Source organism: Salvelinus fontinalis, chromosome 14, assembly GCF_029448725.1.
Source record: "Salvelinus fontinalis isolate EN_2023a chromosome 14, ASM2944872v1, whole genome shotgun sequence".
In the NCBI taxonomy this organism is placed as follows: domain Eukaryota; kingdom Metazoa; phylum Chordata; class Actinopteri; order Salmoniformes; family Salmonidae; genus Salvelinus; species Salvelinus fontinalis.
The window spans coordinates 36,695,911-36,716,486 of NC_074678.1; the positions used below are offsets into that span (position 1 = coordinate 36,695,911).

The 20,576-nt window shown below is 46.9% G+C and overlaps 1 protein-coding gene and 1 non-coding gene across 13 annotated transcripts in view; one reads left to right on the top strand and one right to left on the bottom strand.

Annotated features, from left to right (window-relative positions):
* The window catches only part of dnajc6 (DnaJ (Hsp40) homolog, subfamily C, member 6), a 78,795-nt gene that overhangs the window by 3,666 nt on the left and 54,553 nt on the right, over window positions 1–20,576 (top strand). For 2 of the 12 annotated variants that reach the window (XM_055861599.1, XM_055861596.1), the window contains exons 2-3: window positions 4,991–5,129; window positions 18,289–18,439. In XM_055861599.1, coding sequence (XP_055717574.1) covers window positions 5,117–5,129; window positions 18,289–18,439 — 164 coding nt within the window. In that variant the 5' untranslated portion in view covers window positions 4,991–5,116. Of the gene's footprint in view, window positions 1–2,749; window positions 3,464–3,491; window positions 5,130–18,288; window positions 18,440–20,576 lie in introns of those variants that run through there. The other 10 variants (XM_055861595.1, XM_055861594.1, XM_055861598.1 and 7 more) reach the window with 9 other exon arrangements.
* On the bottom strand, window positions 19,097–19,151 carry LOC129811183 (U7 small nuclear RNA). Its single transcript, XR_008752859.1, has one exon. It is a non-coding gene; the product is annotated as a U7 small nuclear RNA (small nuclear RNA).

Genomic DNA, 20,576 nt, shown 5'->3' on the forward strand with positions numbered 1-20,576 from the left:
AGCCTGACTCTTGAAGTTTGCGGTGTTCTTATTGTGTTAGTACCATTGCATCAAATAATGTAGACATATAGGCATAGGTGCTCTACAGGTTAGCATATGTTCTCTATATATTTATGACAGCTGGGGTTGAGAGACAATAGACATCGTGTCACCTTTATTTGCAGAATAGAATACTCCAAACATTGTGATAAATACACATAGGCTATATAGTGTTTCGGGCTAATATGAAAACATAAACCCAATAACAGTCCTGCTCTTAGAGGTTGATCATAAGCGATCATTCAATAAAGTAAAGTTGCCACTTACTCGTTAGATAACTGTCTCATTTGACCCAGGTGAAACAGGGATGCGTCTCCAATTCGTTTTTTTTGGAACATCGGACCAAAAGGTCCGCAAAACCCCCTTGGTTGCAAAAGAAAACTAACTGCTCCTCATCATCATTACGTTCCTCCATTTTTGTAGGAATTGTAGTCACATGTTTGAATTCTCTGCAGCACAAACATTCCTAATTTGCAGCATTGGAGCACAATTGCCACAACTGCACTACCAGTCTGTGTTGATCCTGGGGATGGGTTGGAGCTGTGGTCCAGATACTGCTGTAACACCAGTCTGTGTTGATCCTGGGGATGGGTTGGGGCTGTGGTCCAGCTACTGCTGTAACACCAGTCTATGTCGATCCTGGGGATGGGTTGGGGCTGTGGTCCAGCTACTGCTGTAACACCAGTCTGTGTCGATCCTGGGGATGGGTTGGGGCTGTGGTCCAGCTACTGCTGCAGCACCAGTCTGTGTTGATCCTGGGGATGGGTTGGGGCTGTGGTCCAGCTACTGCTGTAGCACCAGTCTGTGTTGATCCTGGGGATGGGTTGGGGCTGTGGTCCAGCTACTGCTGTAACACCAGTCTGTGTTGATCCTGGGGATGGGTTGGGGCTGTGGTCCAGCTACTGCTGTAACACCAGTCTGTGTTGATCCTGGGGATGGGTTGGGGCTGTGGTCCAGCTACTGCTGTAACACCAGTCTGTGTTGATCCTGGGGATGGGTTGGGGCTGTGGTCCAGCTACTGCTGTAACACCAGTCTGTGTTGATCCTGGGGATGGGTTGGAGCTGTGGTCCAGATACTGCTGTAACACCAGTCTGTGTTGATCCTGGGGATGGGTTGGAGCTGTGGTCCAGATACTGCTGTAACACCAGTCTGTGTTGATCCTGGGGATGGGTTGGGGCTGTGGTCCAGCTACTGCTGCAGTACCAGTCTGTGTTGATCCTGGGGATGGGTTGGAGCTGTGGTCCAGATACTGCTGCAACACCAGTCTGTGTTGATCCTGGGGATGGGTTGGGGCTGTGGTCCAGCTACTGCTGCAGTACCAGTCTGTGTTGATCCTGGGGATGGGTTGGAGCTGTGGTCCAGATACTGCTGCAACACCAGTCTGTGTTGATCCTGGGGATGGGTTGGAGCTGTGGTCCAGATACTGCTGCAACACCAGTCTGTGTTGATCCTGGGGATGGGTTGGAGCTGTGGTCCAGATACTGCTGCAACACCAGTCTGTGTTGATCCTGGGGATGGGTTGGAGCTGTGGTCCAGATACTGCTGCAACACCAGTCTGTGTTGATCCTGGGGATGGGTTGGGGCTGTGGTCCAGCTACTGCTGTAACACCAGTCTGTGTCGATCCTGGGGATGGGTTGGAGCTGTGGTCCAGATACTGCTGCAACACCAGTCTGTGTTGATCCTGGGGATGGGTTGGAGCTGTGGTCCAGCTACTGCTGTAACACCAGTCTGTGTTGATCCTGGGGATGGGTTGGAGCTGTGGTCCAGCTACTGCTGCACTACCAGTCTGTGTTGATCCTGGGAATGGGTTGGGGCTGTGGTCCAGCTACTGCTACACTACCAGTCTGTGTTGATCCTGGGGATGGGTTGGGGCTGTGGTCCACATACTGCTGCAGCACCAGTCTGTGTTGATCCTGGGGATGGGTTGGAGCTGTGGTCCAGATACTGCTGTAACACCAGTCTGTGTTGATCCTGGGGATGGGTTGGGGCTGTGGTCCAGATACTGCTGTAACACCAGTCTGTGTTGATCCTGGGGATGGGTTGGGGCTGTGGTCCAGCTACTGCTGCAACACCAGTCTGTGTTGATCCTGGGGATGGGTTGGAGCTGTGGTCCAGCTACTGCTGCACTACCAGTCTGTGTTGATCCTGGGGATGGGTTGGAGCTGTGGTCCAGCTACTGCTGTAACACCAGTCTGTGTTGATCCTGGGGATGGGTTGGGGCTGTGGTCCAGATACTGCTGTAACACCAGTCTGTGTTGATCCTGGGGATGGGTTGGGTCTGTGGTCCAGATACTGCTGTAACACCAGTCTGTGTTGATCCTGGGGATGGGTTGGGGCTGTGGTCCAACTACTGCTGTAACACCAGTCTGTGTTGATCCTGGGGATTGGTTGGGGCTGTGGTCCAGCTACTGCTGCAGTACCAGTCTGTGTTGATCCTGGGGATGGGTTGGGGCTGTGGTCCAGCTACTGCTGTAACACCAGTCTGTGTTGATCCTGGGGATGGGTTGGAGCTGTGGTCCAGCTACTGCTGTAACACCAGTCTGTGTTGATCCTGGGGATGGGTTGGGGCTGTGGTCCAGCTACTGCTGCAACACCAGTCTGTGTTGATCCTGGGGATGGGTTGGAGCTGTGGTCCAGCTACTGCTGTAACACCAGTCTGTGTTGATCCTGGGGATGGGTTGGAGCTGTGGTCCAGCTACTGCTGTAACACCAGTCTGTGTTGATCCTGGGGATGAGTTGGGGCTGTGGTCCAACTACTGCTGCACTACCAGTCTGTGTTGATCCTGGGGATGGGTTGGAGCTGTGGTCCAGCTACTGCTCCACTACCAGTCTGTGTTGATCCTGGGGATGGGTTGGAGCTGTGGTCCAGCTACTGCTGCACTACCAGTCTGTGTTGATCCTGGGGATGGGTTGGAGCTGTGGTCCAGCTACTGCTGCAGCTTCGGTGTCTAGAGGGGCTGCGGCCATCTGAAGCTCACTTTGCCTAAATTCTTCGTCTGCATACTCACACTCCAAACAATACGGTTCGACGAGACCATCACCGCCCCTCAAGTAGTTTTCTTCATCACTCGCGAGTATTTAGTCATCAGACATATTTGTAACTTGTTGTTTACTTATATAACTAATGTGTAACAATGTCTTCACCTCCGAAAAAAACGTGCATCTGTGAATAAGGGCCTAACGTGCAGTTTCTACACTTTCAATAAAACAATGAATTTGTCCCCACTTCGCAGATTTCTGAATCATGAATTCACTGGTAACGGAGCAGAGGGAGGCCTGCATCCAGCAATGTCACGAGTCACGTGACCCATTTTTGCAGCTGTTGCAGTACAGCACTACAGTGAGAGAGAAGGGGGAAAGATGGCAAACTCCACTGAACTAGTTTCAATGTATGGAATCACTTGGGAGTTTCTGGATTTTGGGTAAACTTCTCCTTAAAGTACAGTGGTGGAAAAAGTACTAACTTGTTATACTTGAGTACTAGTAAAAAGTTAAAGTTAATGCTATGCATCAAAACGTATTATATTAAGCAAAGCAGACGGCATAATGTTCTTGTTTTTTTAATTTACGGACAGCAAGGAACACATTCCAACACACAGACATCATTTAAAACGCAGTATTTGTGTTTAGTGAGTCCACCGGATCAGAGGCAGTAGGAATGATTGATAGGTGTGTGAATTGTACGACATTGCTGTCCTGGCTGAGCATTCGAAATGTAACGAGTACATTTGGGTGTCAAGGAAAATGTATGGAGTAAAAAGGTACATATTTTCTTTAGGAATGTAGTGAAGTAAAAGTAAAAGTTGTCAACAAATATAAATACTAAAGTAATGATACCAAAAAAAAGGACTAGTGATACTTTCAAGTATTTTTGCTTAAGTACTTTACACCACTGCTTTTGACCATTGGTCATTTGGACCAGAGGTCTATGGGCAATATGGTGCCATTTGTGGGATCTCTTTTTGTGAGGGCTGGGGGGAGAGTCGAGATCTTTAGTTATCAACTGACTGAAGTGCTCCCCCTCCCTGACAAAGCACTATGCTGTCGTACAGTGCTGACTAAAATACTTCAGCACTTTAATTCCTTTATTATCCTCCTGTGGAGGTGCTATACTGTATAGCCTACAGCTGGTCCATACATGGGTCGAATTAAAGCCCCTTAGCAATGGAGACTGTCGCCTATGTAGATTATAAGAAACTGAAATCATATCAAATCAAAGTGTATTTGTCACGTGCGCTGAATACAACAGGTTTAGACCTTACAGTGAAATGCTTACTTACAGGCTCTAACCAACAGTGCAATTTTTAAGTGTTTTGTATTGTTAATTTAACCCTTATAATTGGTTATGAAGATATCTTGTTAACTACTGTAGGCTGTTAAAATACGTTATTAGAAATAGATATGTGAATATTTTCGTATAGAATAGAATCCTGTGTAGGATATCCAGTGGGCTATCATCACATCAGCCTATTCATCATGAATGTATATTTTCTGACAAATATTACTGCTTTGTAAATAAATAACTATGAATCAGGCAATCAGGCGATCATTTAGTCACCTACTGCCGGCATGGTATTGTCAGGATTGGCTTGGAGCCAGCATAAAGCCGGAAAGGACCCTTTAACTCAACCGGGACTGGCAGCCAGAGCAACCGTGGATGTTCGGTGTAGTGAATGCGGACCTGATGACAGCGTCCTGCTCTTGATATCCCGGAGAGAAAAAAATCAGGGAGAGACGGTGCTGGAACTACTAACACATATCTGGTGGATTATTTCTAAGAATATATCTGAGATTTATCGTCCAGAATATGTGCATTCACGCCATTCAGTAGCTGTTTTTGTCTTTTTTTAATGTAATTCTCAAATCCACGGCGCAGTGCTCATGAGATGAGCCTACTGGGTGGCTATAAGAAAAAGCCATGCAGTTATGATGGCTATGAATCTTTACAGTTGGTCGATAGCAGCGGAGGCTTCAATAACGGAGGGAGACGCAGCGGAATCGGTGGAGGCTTGGTATCAGCAGCAACCCTAGGAGGACCGAAGGCAGGCCCACTGCGGGAGAACGACTGCAGCACCATGGACAGCTCAGGTAAGCGGTGGGTCTCCATGGGAAGCGGTGTGGCTCACGCGCAGCAAGCAAGGCCAAGCTGGAGATAATGCCGATCTGTTGCATGCGAGGCAGAGCACGCCTGTCGCTGTGTGATACTCCCTGAAATATATTTAATTTGAATAAGATCCGTGTAAATAGGTTAAAATATATGATCTAGACATTTCTGTCTTAGTGTTTCCGTGCATTGCATCATGTAATCGTGGTGTCTCCTTATATTGTAGCCTATATTGTTCTGATTTCGTTTTTATTTTGTGTGAGTAGAGTTGATCTCATCATAGCAGTGAATAGCAGTGATCTCATGTTAAGTCTTTTATTAAGCTACCAATATTTTAATAAACCTTAAATTAACGTAATTGAACATGCACACATTATGATTAGCTTTTGGAGAAGTCATTAGCCTAGTGGGTCTACATAGTCCCTATCAATCATCCTGATGTGGTGTAGCCCTAAGACTTGATTAACAGTGACAGTAATAGACAGCTTGACAATAGCTAACATGGCAACAACAAAAAAACACTAACCCAATAATACTCTATCCTTCCTTGTGCCTTTTGAAGAAGTGTATGTAGGGAATTTCCTGCATACAGTTGTCTGTATGTCATGTGGCCATTGGAGAGTTAAAAAACCACAGTTCATTGTCAGTGAGTGAGTGGTAGTGTTGTGAACAGGGATATATCAACCAGGGCCCATATTCACAAAACACATCTTAGCAAAATTTAAGAAGCTTCTTAAGAAAAAAAATAAGTTCATAAAGTAGTTTAAGTGCAATTTCTCAATTGTACTCCTCTATCTTAAGATTGAATGATTTTCTTAAGAACTTCCCAAATATCTTCTTACAAATCTTCTTAAGATGTGTGTTGCTAGGCAACCGTGCTAGCTAGCTATCTAGCTAGCAATGGCAATCATGTTAGCATATTTCTTACTGAGATTACTGTTCTAAACATGTTCTTGGGTTTAAAATAATCAGTACTGAAACTTTCAGAGGAAGTTTGTGAGTCAATTAAACATGTTCAATTGCTTTCATGAGCTTTTTCTCTCACTGCCCTGAGTTTAAGACAACGGTTTAGCTATCTTGGAATTAACAACATTTCCAATACATTTATTTTCAACAATCTAATTTGTGGTCCTCCTGAGTGGCGCAGCGGTCTAAGGCACTGCATCGCATTGCTTGCTGCATCACTACAGATCCTGGTTTGATCCCAGGCTGTGTCGCAGCCGGCTGCGACCGGGAGACCCATGAGGCGGCGCACAATTGGCCAATCGTCATCCGGGTTTGGCTGGCCAGGTTGTCATTTGGCACATCGCGCTCTATCGACTCCTGTGGAGGGCCGGGCGCAATGCACGATGGCACATCGCGGACAGATAGCTTTACATTCCCCTGCAACAAAATGTCTTGATAAACTTGGGAATTCATTTTTCCGTCGATGATAGCAAGCTGTCCAGGGCCTGAGGCAGAAAAGCAGCCCCAAACCATGATGCTCCCTCCACTATACTTTACAGTTGGGAAGAGGTTTTGATGTTGGTGTGCTGTGCCTTTTTTTCTCCACACATAGAGTTATGTGTTCCTTTCAAACAACTAGTTTCATCTGTCCACAGAATATTTTGCCAGTATGTGGAACATCCAGGTGCACTTTTGCAAACTTCAGACGTGCAGCAATGTTTTTTTTGGACAGCAGTGGCTTCTTCCGTGGTGTCCTCCCATGAACACCATTCTTGTTTAGTGTTTTACGTATCGTAGACTCGTCAACAGAGATGTTAGCATGTTCCAGAGATTTCTGTAAGTCTTTAGCTGACACTAGGATTCTTCTTAAGGTTAGGTGAAGAGTTAGCTAACATGCTAAGTAGTTGCAAAGTAGCAAAAAAATTGTAAGTAGTTGAAAAGTTGCTAAATAACTAAAATGCTAACTTGTCCATGATGAAATACGAACTCTCAACCTTTGGGTTGCTAGACGTTTGCATTATACGCCCACTCTGCTTTTGTTTTTGCCTTAAGTAACCATCTGTCTTACGAAACCATATAAAATGTAGCATATACCTAATGGAGTGTCTCAGATTTATGTATAGAATAATACGAAATGCTCTGAGACCAGGTTGGATATATCCACAGCTCACTGCAGTGCACTGAAAGACCTGGCCTTAGGTACTGGATCTATCTGAGCTGAGGGGAAGTGTACGATGGGGAGGGGAGAGGAGAGAGAAGGGAAGAGAGGGGGGGAGGGAGAGGGGGACATAGACATCTGAGTGTCAGGTGAGTCTCCCTGTTCTGGCTGGCTGGCTGTATGTGCTCTGTATCTCCTGCTCCCTCTGCTTCTCTGTGTGTCTGTGCAGTGTAGCTCAGTACACATCAGAGCTCTGCAGACTCCCGTCTCCATCTGGTCAGTCGTGTTTGGCAGGCAAGCCAGCACACAAGCAGACTGAACAACTGACTGACCAGCAGACACAGAGGCAGACACAGAGGCAGACACAGAGGCAGACACAGAGGCAGACACAGAGGCAGACACAGAGGCAGACACAGAGGCAGACACAGAGGCAGACACAGAGGCAGACACAGAGGCAGACACAGAGGCAGACACAGAGGCAGACACAGAGGCAGACACAGAGGCAGACACAGAGGCAGACACAGAGGCAGGTGGATAAACATGTTGCAGCTAAGTAGTAGGTGTTTGGTTAGTGGTTAGGGTCTGAGACTGCATTGGAGGTTTTCCCATTGTCTTCCCACATAGCAGAGTCTATGTTAGGGATAGGTAACGCTCTTCGTGGAGTGCTAAAGGTACTGCAGGATTTTGTTCCAACTAGGCACCACATCTGACCAACTGAGCTAATTGATCAGTTCAGTGATTGCCTAAATTCAGCACACCTGGTCTTCCAGGTGATGCGGCACTCCAGGACCGGGGTTGCCTACCCCTGGTCTATGTACTGTAAATCTCCAGTGTGTTTGAAAGGAATTGGTGAGACCACCAGGCACCATCAGCGCACCCTCAGCTTAGCATCAGAAAATGTATATTATGTGAGAAATTTCCCATTGGAAATGCAAACTTCCCCATCTCCCCAACTCCAGGGCAGCGCTCTTACATTAGAGCTGTTTTATTGACATTAAGTGAATAATAGATGGCTGGATGATGTCACTTCAGTCCGCTGTAAATATTTAAGTCTTAAAGGAAAATTGTGCATCATACAGGAATGATTTCTGTATTTTGAAAGTTACATATCTTGGAAACTTGATTACTGACAAGCAAAACATTTTGGGACTTTGTCAACAATGGACTAATGAAACAAATGGCAAAATATAGTTTAGTATTGTGCATATCTGCTGCTATATCAATCATGTTTTGTGGGTGTGTATCTCCCACAGGCAGGCAGCTTGATGCCAAGCTGCCTGTCCCTTCCAGACAGATTAATCATAGACTCTTATCAGCAGCATCTATAATAAAGAGCTTAGAGCCTGTTTGTTGGGAAAGTTCCTGTTCCTGTTTGACCCACAATAGAGGTCCACATGTCACTACTGCAGTACACAGGCCTGTCTGTCTGTCTGTCTGTCTGTCTGTCTGTCTGTCTGTCTGTCTGTCTGTCTGTCTGTCTGTCTGTCTGTCTGTCTGTCTGTCTGTCTGTCTGTCTGTCTGTCTGTCTGTCTGTTACGGCTGTCCTCGCTGACAGAAGGTGTGCACCAAAACGCAGAGTGGTTAGTGTTCATTCTTTTAATGAAAGTCAACAAAACACTTCAAAATACAAAACAACCAACGTGACAAAACCGAAACTGTCCTGTGTGGCAACAAAACCTCCACAGGAACAAACACCCACAAAACACAAGTGAAACCCTGGCTGCCTAAGTATGATTCTCAATCAGGGACAACGATTGACAGCTGTCTCTGATTGAGAATCATACCAGGCCGAACACAAAATCCCAACATAGAAAATCAACCATAGACAACCCACCCAACTCACGCCCTGACCAACTAAAATAAATACAAAACAAAGGAAAATAGGTCAGGAACGTGACAGAACCCCCCCCTTAAGGTGCGAACTCCGGGCGCACCAGCACAAAGTCTAGGGGAGGATCTGGGTGGGCGTCTGTCCACGGTGGCGTGGACCCCACCCCACCATAGTCAACCCCCGCTTCCGTGGCCTCCTCCCAATATCCACCCTCCATGTCAATCCCACTATTCCAAAGGGCAGTAACGGACTGAGGGGCAGCACCGGACTGAGGGGCAGCACCGGACTGAGGGGCAGCACCGGACTGAGGGGCAGCACCGGACTGAGGGGCAGCACCGGACTGAGGGGCAGCACCGGACTGAGGGGCGGATCCTGGCTGGCTGGCTCTGGCGGATCCTGGCTGGCTGGCTCTGGCGGATCCTGGCTGGCTGGCTCTGGCCGGTCCTGGCTGGACGGCTCTGGCCGGTCCTGGCTGGACGGCTCTGGCCGGTCCTGGCTGGACGGCTCTGGCCGGTCCTGGCTGGACGGCTCTGGCCGGTCCTGGATGGACGGCTCTGGCCGGTCCTGGCTGGACGGCTCTGGCCGGTCCTGGATGGACGGCTCTGGCCGGTCCTGGCTGGACGGCTCTGGCCGGTCCTGGCTGGACGGCTCTGAAGGCTCGGGACAGACGGGCAGCTCTGACGGCTCGGGACAGACGGGCAGCGCTGGGCAGGCAGACAGTTCAGACAACGCTGGGCAGGCAGACAGTTCAGGCAGCGCTGAGCAGGCAAGCAGCGCAGGCGGCGTTGGGCAGACGGCCGACTCTGACCTGCTGAGGCGCACAGTACGCCTGGTGCGTGGTGCCGGAACTGGAGGCACTGGGCTGGAGACACGCACCATAGGGAGAGTGCGTGGAGGAGGAACAGGGCTCTGGAAACGCACTGGAAGCCTGGTGCGTGGTGTCGGCACTGATGGTACTGGGCTGGGGTGGGAAGGTGGCGCCGAATATACCGGACCGTGAAGGAGGACACGCGCTCTTGAGCACCGAGCCTCCCCAACCTTACCAGGTTGAATGGTCCCCGTAGCCCTGCCAGTGCGGCGAGGTGGAATAGCCCGCACTGGGCTATGCTGGCGAACCGGGGACACCATCTGTAAGGCTGGTGCCATGTACGCCGGCCCGAGGAGACGTACTGGAGGCCAGATACGTTGGGCCGGCTTCATGGCACCCGGCTCGATGCCCAACCTAGCCCTACCAGTGCGGCAAGGTGGAATAGCCCGCACTGGACTAAGCACGCGTACTGGGGACACCGTGCGCTTTACCGCATAACACGGTGTCTGACCAGTACGACGCCCTCTCACTCCACGGTAAGCCCAGGGAGTTGGCTCAGGTATCCAACCCGTCTGTCTGTCTGTCTGTCTGTCTGTCTGTCTGTCTGTCTGTCTGTCTGTCTGTCTGTCTCTCTGCCTGTCTGTCTCATTCACCCTGCACCGGATAGAAGGTATAAAGGATGAAGGTTGGGACTGTTGAAGGAGAGAGAGAGGCACATTGAGACTGTGTCTGTATTGATCTCCCTGACCGGGGCCAAGTCTCTTTCTGGGCCAGCGGCTCTCTGACTGGGCCTTTCTCTCACATCAGAGGTGCCTGACTGGAGCAGGGAGGATGGAAGGATGAACAGGAGGAGAGTGAGGGGGGCGTTTTGGTCGGGGTTCAGAGAGCAGGAACCAACTATAAGGGATGGCTGTGGAGGAGGCTTTGAAGTGTTCCTCTAGCATTAAAAGAGGGACAAGCGGACTGGTTAAATAGTCTGAAGGAGGATGCTAAGTAATGTCCAAGAAGTACAATGAGTCTTAAAGCAACTGTCCAGTGAAAACCTCACTTTTAAATGTTAATATTCTGTTAACTCATACCTAAATAATGTTGTTGACTCGTATTTGTGGCCAGCGCATAAATTGGAGAAAAAACACTTAAAAAACCTTACAAACTTGTCTCTCAAATAGACTATTTAAAAAATGTTTGCTATTTCTTGCATATATCCTTCCTCATTGCCTGAGCTGGCCAATCAGCAGTCTTTTAATGACCTGAATACACCCACACCATTCTGTTGTTGGGGTATGCCCACACCATTCCAACACAGAAAAGTTGCTTTTAACATATTTAATAATTATTTTTTCGAAGGAAAAGTATTTAACTCATTTTATAATTACACTACACTACCAAAATCAAATCAAATCAAATGTATTTATATAGCCCTTCTTACATCAGCTGATATCTCAAAGTGCTGTACAGAAACCCAGCCTAAAATCCCAAACAGCAAGCAATGCAGGTGGCAGGGGTAGAAGCACGGTGGCTAGGACAAATTCCCTAGAAAGGCCAAAACCTAGGAAGAAACCTAGAGAGGAACCAGGCTATGAGGGGTGGCCAGTCCTCTTCTGGCTGTGCCGGGTGGAGATTATAACAGAACATGGCCAAGATGTTCAAATGTTCATAAATGACCAGCATGGTCAAATAATAATAATCACAGTAGTTGTCGAGGGTCCAACAGGTCAGCACCTCAGGAGTAAATGTCAGTTGGGTTTTCATAGCCGATCATTGAGAGTATCTCTACCGCTCCTGCTATCTCTAGAGAGTTGAAAACAGCAGGTCTGGGACAGGTAGCATGTCCGGTGAACAGGTCAGGGTTCCATAGCCGGAACAGTTGAAACTGGAGTATGTGGACACCTGTTTGTCAAACATATCATTAGAAAATCATGGGCATTAATATGGAGTTGGTCCACCCTTTGCTGCTATAACAGCCTCCACTCTTCTAGGAAGGCTTTCCACTAGATGTTGGAACATTGCTTTGGGTACTTGCTTCCATTCAGCCACAAAAACATTAGTGAGGTCGGGCACTGATGTTGGGCGATTAGACCTGGCTCGCAGTCGGTGTTGCAATTCATCCAAAAGGTGTTCGATGGGGTTGAGGTCAGAGCTCTGTGCTGGCCAGTCAAGTTCTTCCACACTGATCTTGACAGACCATTTTTGTGTGGGCCTCGCTTTGTGCACGGGGGCATTGTCATGCTGAAACAGGAAAGGACCTTCCCCAAACTGTTGCTACAAAGTTGGAAGCACAGCCGCGAAGTAATAGGCCAAACAAGTTCACAGAATGGGACCGCCGAGTGCTGAAACACGTAGCGTGTGAAAATCGTCTGTCCTCGGTTGCAACACTCACTACCGAGTTCCAAACTGCCTATGGAAGCATCGTCAGCACAATAACTGTTCGTTGGGAGCTTCATGAAATGGGTTTCCATGGCCGAGCTGCCGCACACAAGCCTAAGATCACCATGCGCAATGCCAAGCATCGGCTGGAGTGGTGTAATGGCTTGCCGCCATTGGACTCTGGAGCAGTGGAAACGCATTCTCTGGAGTGATGAATCACGCTTCACCATCTGGCAGTCCGAACGACTAATCTGGGTTTGGTGGATAACAGGAGAATGCTACCTGCCCAATGTAACATTTACATTTAAGTCATTTAGCAGACGCTCTTATCCAGAGTGACTTACAAATTGGTGCATTCACCTTATGACATCCAGTGGAACAGCCACTTTACAATAGTGCATCTAAATTTTAAGGGGGGGGGGGGGGGGGGGGGTCAGAAGGATTACTTTATCCTATCCTAGGTATTCCTTAAAGAGGTGGGGTTTCAGGTGTCTCCGGAAGGTGGTGATTGACTCCGCTGTCCTGGCGTCGTGAGGGAGTTTGTTCCACCATTGGGGTGCCAGAGCAGCGAACAGTTTTGACTGGGCTGAGCGGGAACTTTACTTCCTCAGTGGTAGGGAGGCGAGCAGGCCAGAGGTGGATGAACGCAGTGCCCTTGTTTGGGTGTAGGGCCTGATCAGAGCCTGAAGGTACTGAGGTGCCGTTCCCCTCACAGCTCCGTAGGCATGCACCATGGTCTTGTAGCGGATGCGAGCTTCAACTGGAAGCCAGTGGAGAGAGCGGAGGAGCGGGGTGACGTGAGAGAACTTGTGAAGGTTGAACACCAGACGGGCTGCGGCGTTCTGGATGAGTTTTAGGGGTTTAATGGCACAGGCAGGGAGCCCAGCCAACAGCGAGTTGCAGTAATCCAGACGGGAGATGACAAGTGCCTGGATTAGGACCTGCGCCGCTTCCTGTGTGAGGCAGGGTCGTACTCTGCGGATGTTGTAGAGCATGAACCTACAGGAACGGGCCACCGCCTTGATGTTAGTTGAGAACGACAGGGTGTTGTCCAGGATCACGCCAAGGTTCTTAGCGCTCTGGGAGGAGGACACAATGGAGTTGTCAACCGTGATGGCGAGATCATGGAACGGGCAGTCCTTCCCCGGGAGGAAGAGCAGCTCCGTCTTGCCGAGGTTCAGCTTGAGGTGGTGATCCGTCATCCACACTGATATGTCTGCCAGACATGCAGAGATGCGATTCGCCACCTGGTTATCAGAAGGGGGAAAGGAGAAGATGAATTGTGTGTCGTCTGCATAGCAATGATAGGAGAGACCATGTGAGGTTATGACAGAGCCAAGTGACTTGGTGTATAGCGAGAATAGGAGAGGGCCTAGAACAGAGCCCTGGGGGACACCAGTGGTGAGAGCACGTGGTGAGGAGACAGATTCTCGCCACGCCACCTGGTAGGAGCGACCTGTCAGGTAGGACGCAATCCAAGAGTGGGCCGCGCCGGAGATGCCCAACTCGGAGAGGGTGGAGAGGAGGATCTGATGGTGCCGACAGACATGGAAGCTCTTCTAGCTCCTTAGCAACTTTGCAGTATTTCGTTTTTTTTGTGTGTTATATCTTACATTATTAGCCCACAATGTTATTTTGTGTAATTACATACAGACGGAAATAAATCTTGGATATCAGAACGGCGGTAACTCACCAGCATTATGACCAGGAATACGACTTTCCTGAATTGGATCCTTTGTTTTTACCCCGAGGGCAACTGAATTTATCCCAGAGGCTGCTCCAAGATGCTGCCGGCAGAGAAGAGGTATTCGGAATGGACTTCTAGTCTGACTCAGGAGACGTGCACACCATCCACCGCTTCCGAGGATATTACTCGCTAATGTTCAGTCTCTAGACAATAAAATAGATGAGCTCAGGCCGAGGAACTCCTTCCAGAGATACATCAGGGACTGTAACATACTCTGTTTCACCGAATCATGGCTCTCTAGCAATATACTGTCCCTGTCTATACAGCCAGCTGGGTTCTCAGTACATTGCGTAGACAGGAGTAAAGAACTCTCCGGGAAGAAGAAAGACGGTGGTGTATCTTTCATGATTAACTACTCATGGTGTGATTGTGATAACATACAGAAACTCAAGTCCTTTTGTTCACCCAAGCTAGAATACCTCACAATAAAATGCCGACCATGTTACCTCCCAAGATAATTATCTTCGGTAATAGTCACAGCCGTGTATATTCCCCCTCAAGCCGATACAACAACGGCCCTCAAGGAACTACACTGGACTTTATGCCAACTGGAAACCACAGATCCTGAGGCCGCATTTATTGTAGCTGGGGCAAATCAGATCACGACTCCATTTTGCTCCTCCCTTCCTATAGGCAGAAACTCAAACAGGAAGTACCCATGCTCAGGTCTATTCTGGTCTGACCAAATGGAATCCATGCTTCAAGATTGTTTTATTCACGCGGACTGAGACATGTTACGGGTAGCCTCTGAGAATAACATTGACATATACACGGACACGGTGACTGAGTTCATCAGGAAGTGTATAGGGGATGTTGTTCGCACTGTGACTATTAAAACCTACCCAAACCAGAAACCATAAATAGACGTAAAGTTGAAGTTGGAAGTTTACATACACTTAGGTTGGAGCCATTGAAACTAGTTTTTCAACCACTCCACAAATGTCTTGTTAACAAACTATAGTTTTGGCAAGTCAGTTAGGACATCTACTTTTTGCATGACATAAGTAATTTTTCAACAATTGTTTACAGACAGATTATTTCACTTATAACTCACTGTATCACAATTCTAGTGGGTCAGAAGTTTACATACACTAAGTTGACTGTGCCTTTAAACAGCTTGGAAAATTCTAGAAAAGGATGTCATGGCTTTAGAAGTTTCTGATAGGCTAATTGACATCATTTGAGTCAATTGGAGTTGTACTTGTGGATGTATTTCAAGGCCTACCTTCAAACTCAGTGCCTCTTTGCTTGGCATCATGGGAAAATCAAACGAAATCAGCCAAAAAATGTAAGACCTCCACAAGTCTGGTTCATCCTTGGGAGCAATTTCCAAATGCTTGAATACCACTTTCATCTGTACAAACAATAGTACGCAAGTATAAACACCATGGGACCACGCAGCCGTCATACCGCTCAGGAAGGAGACGCGTTCTGTCTCCTAGAGATGCACGTACTTTGGTGCGAAAGTGCAAATCAATCCCAGAACAACAGCAAAGGACCTTGTGAAGATGCTGGAGGAAACAGGTACAAAAGTACCTATATCCACAGTAAAACGAGTCCTATATCGACATAACCTGAAAGGCCGCTCAGCAAGGAAGAAGCCACTGCTCCAAAAGCGCCATAAAAAAAGCCAGACTACGGTTTGCAACTGCACATGGGGACAAAGATTGTACTTTTTGGAGAAATGTCCTCTGGTCTGATGAAACAGAAATATAACTGTTTGGCCATAATGATCATCGTTACGTTTGGAGGAAAAAGGGGGACGCTTGCAAGCCGAAGAACACCATCCCAACCGTGAAGCACGGGGGTGGCAGCATCATGTTTTGGGGATGCTTTGCTGCAGGAGGGGCTGGTGCACTTGACGAAATAGATGGCTTCATGGGGTGGGGAAATTATGTGGATATATTGAAGCAACATCGCAAGACATCAGTCAGGAAGTTAAGCTTGGTTGCAAATGGGTCTTCCAAATGGACAATGACCCCCAGCATACTTCCAAAGTTGTGGCAAAATGGCTTAAGGACAACGAAGTCAAGGTATTGGAGAGGCCATCATAAAGCCCTGAACTCAATCCTATATCACATTTATCGGCGGAACTTCCTTGCAAGCAAGGAAGCCTACAAACCTGACTCAGTTACACCAGCTCTATCAGGAGGAATGGGCCAAAATTCACCCAACTTATTGTGGGTAGCTTGTGGAAGGCTACCCGAAACGTTTGACCCAAGTTAAACAATTTAAAGGCAATGTTACCAAATAGTACTTGAGTGTTTGTAAACGTCTGACCCACTGGGAATGTGATGAAAGAAATAAAAGCTGAAAGAAATAATTCTCTCTACTATTATTCTGACATTTCACATTCTTAAAATAATTGGTGATCCTAACTGACCTAAGACAGGGCATTTTTACTAGGATTAAATGTCAGGAATTGTGAAACTGAGTTTAAATGTATTTGGCTGTATATGTAAACTTCCGACTTCAGCTCTATGTGGCAGGGTCTAGAGACAATCACGGATTACAAAGGGAAAACCAGCCATGTCGCGGACACACGTCTTGCTTAACTAGAACTAGAACACACCGTTAGAACAAAGAATTAGAATTCTATCACACCCTTAGAATTAGGAATTAGAACTCAATCACTCCCTTCATTTAGGATTTAGAATGCTGCGTTTACTCAACTTGGCTTTAAACACAAGCATATTCAGGTGGAATTGGAAATGATTCTGCCTGTCAGATACCAGACACCCCATAGGAGTGTTGGCAGTCTGAATTTAGAGTTGAATGAGAAGAGGGAGAGACATATTTCTGCATCATCAGTGTGTAGGAGAAGGTTAGCAATCTCTCTCATTTAGCAGTGGCGTTTCCCAATGAGATTGCTGAATGAATCCTGTCAACAGTCTCAAGTGCCTGTGTCTCGAAAAGAGGCTCACTCTCACTCTAACTGTGTGTGTCTGCATGCGTGCATGCCTCTGTGTGGTATGGTAAAGCTGTTTTCCCCACACAACTATCCCCCACACACACACACTTTATTCAGGACATAAAGGCAGCCCTCCATTTCAGTAGGAATTCCCACAAAATGTCCCTTTTACCATCATGATGGATTTACTGTCTTCTGAGACTCCATTAAATGTGTTGCAATCAAGTCAAAGGAATGCAGTCCCTAGATGCCAGAATGGAGCCCCTGCTCAGGCTTAATCACCCACTTGAAGCTCTCCTTTGCTTGATTGATAAGGTCTTAGATTTAAATTGCTCTGTAAAGACCATAGAGCTACAGCACTTGATAACTACTGTCAAAGACCTTCTATAGAGGAACACTGTGTGTGTTGAGGCTCTGAGGTTTGTGTTAGTGGTAGTAGTGATGGTGGTATTTTTTTTTTTTTTTTAATAACCTTTATTTATCGAGGAAATCCAAGTGAGATCAGGAGACCTCTTTTATAAAGGAGACCTGACCATGTCCTCCATCTCCAGATATGGACGCCAACAATGGAGGAGTGCTGCTGCTGGACATGGTGGAGGGCTGAGCTGGCAAGTAGTGATAATGGTAGTGGTGGTGGTAGAAGTGGTAGTGGTGGTAGTGATAGTAGTAGTGGTGGTGGTAGTGATAGTAGTGGTGGTGGTGGTAGTGGTAATAGTTGTGGTGGTGGTGGTAGCGGCAGTGGGAGCTCGGTGCCATGTGCTTTGTACAGATGGATGGGATGGGGAAGGGAGGAGTGTGCTTAGACCAGGTTGCTGAGTCAGATATAGGACTTGGGTGAGGTCCAAGAGGAGTGCTTTCTCTTGAAGTAGCACAGTACCACAGTTGACTGCAGCTCTCTCTTTCTCGCTCTCTTTCTTTAACAGTTTATCAGTCCAGTTAGTGTGCTTGTTACTGTACATGTTGTATGTTGTCTCTGTGCCCATGTTGTTATATTTGTTTGTCTGTGCTGTACTGCATATAGTTGTCTCTACATGCATCTACATGTCTGTCCCCATCTGTCTCCTTTCCGTCTGACTCCGTCTGTCTCGCTCTGTCTCGCTCTGTCTCTGTCTGTCTATGTCTGTCTCTGTCTGTCTCGCTCTGTCTCTGTCTGTCTCTGTCTGTCTCCGTCTGACTCCGTCTGACTCCGTCTGTCTCGCTCTGTCTCGCTCTGTCTCTGTCTGTCTCGCTCTGTCTGTCTCGCTCTGTCTGTCTCGCTCTGTCTGTCTCGCTCTGTCTCGCTCTGTCTCGCTCTGTCTCGCTCTGTCTCTGTCTGTCTCTGTCTACATTCTCATTGTGTTTCTGTGTGTTTCTCCTTTCATTCTTAATTGTAAAGGTCCTCCATCTCCAGATATGGACGCAAACTATGGTGGAGGCCTGCTGGACATGGTGAAGGGCGGAGCCGGCAAGTTCTTCAGCAACTTCAAGGATAACCTGAAGGACACTCTAAAGGACACCTCTACCAAAGTCATGCACCAGGTGGCCACGTAAGTCCCAACAACCACCCCCATCCCCTTACCCCGTACCTTTCCTGACCCCAGAACACTACCTATCCCCTGGCTCTGGTAAGGGGAATATGTTGTGACTGTGCCCCACATTGGAGCTCCTTGGCTGGGGTAAGTTGACATGCCCCTGCCAATAGCTCTGTTATAGCTAATATCCCCATATGAAAAAATACTATAATGTATACTATGGTAGGATTACTATAGTATTCACTGTAGTGTTTTTGCTGACTGAAGACCTCTTTTACAAGGGAGACCTGACTTAAGTGTATGTGCGTTTATACTATAGTATAAATAATCTAGTATAAAAAAGAGTAGTGTATACTATAGTAATTAATGTAGTGTTTTTGCAGACTGTAGTATTTAATGTAGTGTTTTTGTGAACATGACTAGTATTTATTGTAGTGTTTTTGTGGACATGACTGTAGTATTTACTGTAGTGTTTTTGTGAACATGACTAGTATTTACTGTAGTGTTTTTGTGAACATGACTAGTATTTATTGTAGTGTTTTTGTGGACATGACTAGTATTTATTGTAGTGTTTTTATGGACATGACTGTAGTATTTACTGTAGTGGTTTTGTGGACATGACTGTAGTATTTACTGTAGTGGTTTTGTTTTATTATGTTTGGCACTTGAAGTGGAGGCTTTCTCCTTCAAGAAGCCTACTGGAGAAATACTAAAAGAGCAAATGTTCCATAACCTGTAGGAAGGTAGGACTAGGTTCTGAACGGTGAGTTCATAGCTTCTGCTCTTTTTGTATAACCATAGGGAACACAATATATGGCCTATACTTGGCATGTAGGTTTCTCACTTACGGGGGGCACAAATTGGGAAATGGGGGAGGGGAAAGGGTCAATTTAAATACTGTAGTATTTAGTATAGTTATTTTTGTTGTTGTGTTTTTGTAGATATTTCTGTAGTATTTACTACAGATTTTTTTTTGTAGAGAATGCTGAAATATTTATTATACTATTCTGCAGTATAGTACAAAATTAAATACTAAGTACTACAGTCGTGGCCAAAAGTTTTGAGAATGACACAATTATTAATTTCCACAAAGTTTGCTGCTTCAGTGTCTTTAGATATTTTTGTCAGATGTTACTATGGAATACTGAACTATAATTACAAGCATTTCATAAGTGTCAAAAGGCTTTTATTGACAATTACTTGAAGTTGATGCAGAGTCAATATTTGCAGTGTTGACCCTTCTTTTTCAAGACCTCTGCAATCCGCCCTGGCATGCTGTCAATTAGCTTCTGGGCCACATCCTGACTGATGGCAGCCTAATCTTGCATAATCAATGCTTGGAGTTTGTCAGAATTTGTGTGTTTTTGTTTGTCCACCCACCTCTTGAGGATTGACCACAAATTCTCAATGGGATTAAGGTCTGGGGAGTTTCCTGGCCATGGACCCAAAATATCAATGTTTTCTTCCCCGAGCCACTTAGTTATCACTTTTGCCTTATGTCAAGGTGCTCCATCATGCTGGAAAAGGCATTGTTCGTCACCAAACTTTCCTGGATGGTTGGGAGAAGTTGCTCTCGGAGGATGTGTTGGTAACATTCTTTATTCATGGTTGTGTTCTTAGGCAAAATTGTGAGTGAGCCCACTCCCTTGGCTGAGAAGCAACCCCACACATGAATGGTCTCAGGATGCTTTACTGTTGGCATGACACAGGACTGATGGTAGCGCTCACCTTGTCTTCTCTGGACAAGCTTTTTTTCGGATGCCCCAAACAATCAGAAAGGGGATTCATCAGAGAAAATTACTTTACCCCAGTCCTTAGCAGTCCAATCCCTGTACCTTTTACAGAATATCAGTCTATCCCTGATGTTTTTCCTGTAGAGAAGTGGCTTCTTTGCTGCCCTTCTTGACACCTTCACACCTGCCTGCTGCCATGCCTGAGCAAGATCTGTACTGGTGGTGCCCCAATCCCGCAGCTGAATCAACTTTATGAGACAGTCCTGGCGCTTGCTGGACTTTCTTGGGCGCCCTGAAGCCATCTTCACAACAATTGAACCGCTCTCATTGAAGTTCTTGATGATCCGATAAATGGTTGATTTAGGTGCAATCTTTCTGGCAGCAATATCCTTGCCTGTGAATAACTTTTTGTACAAAGC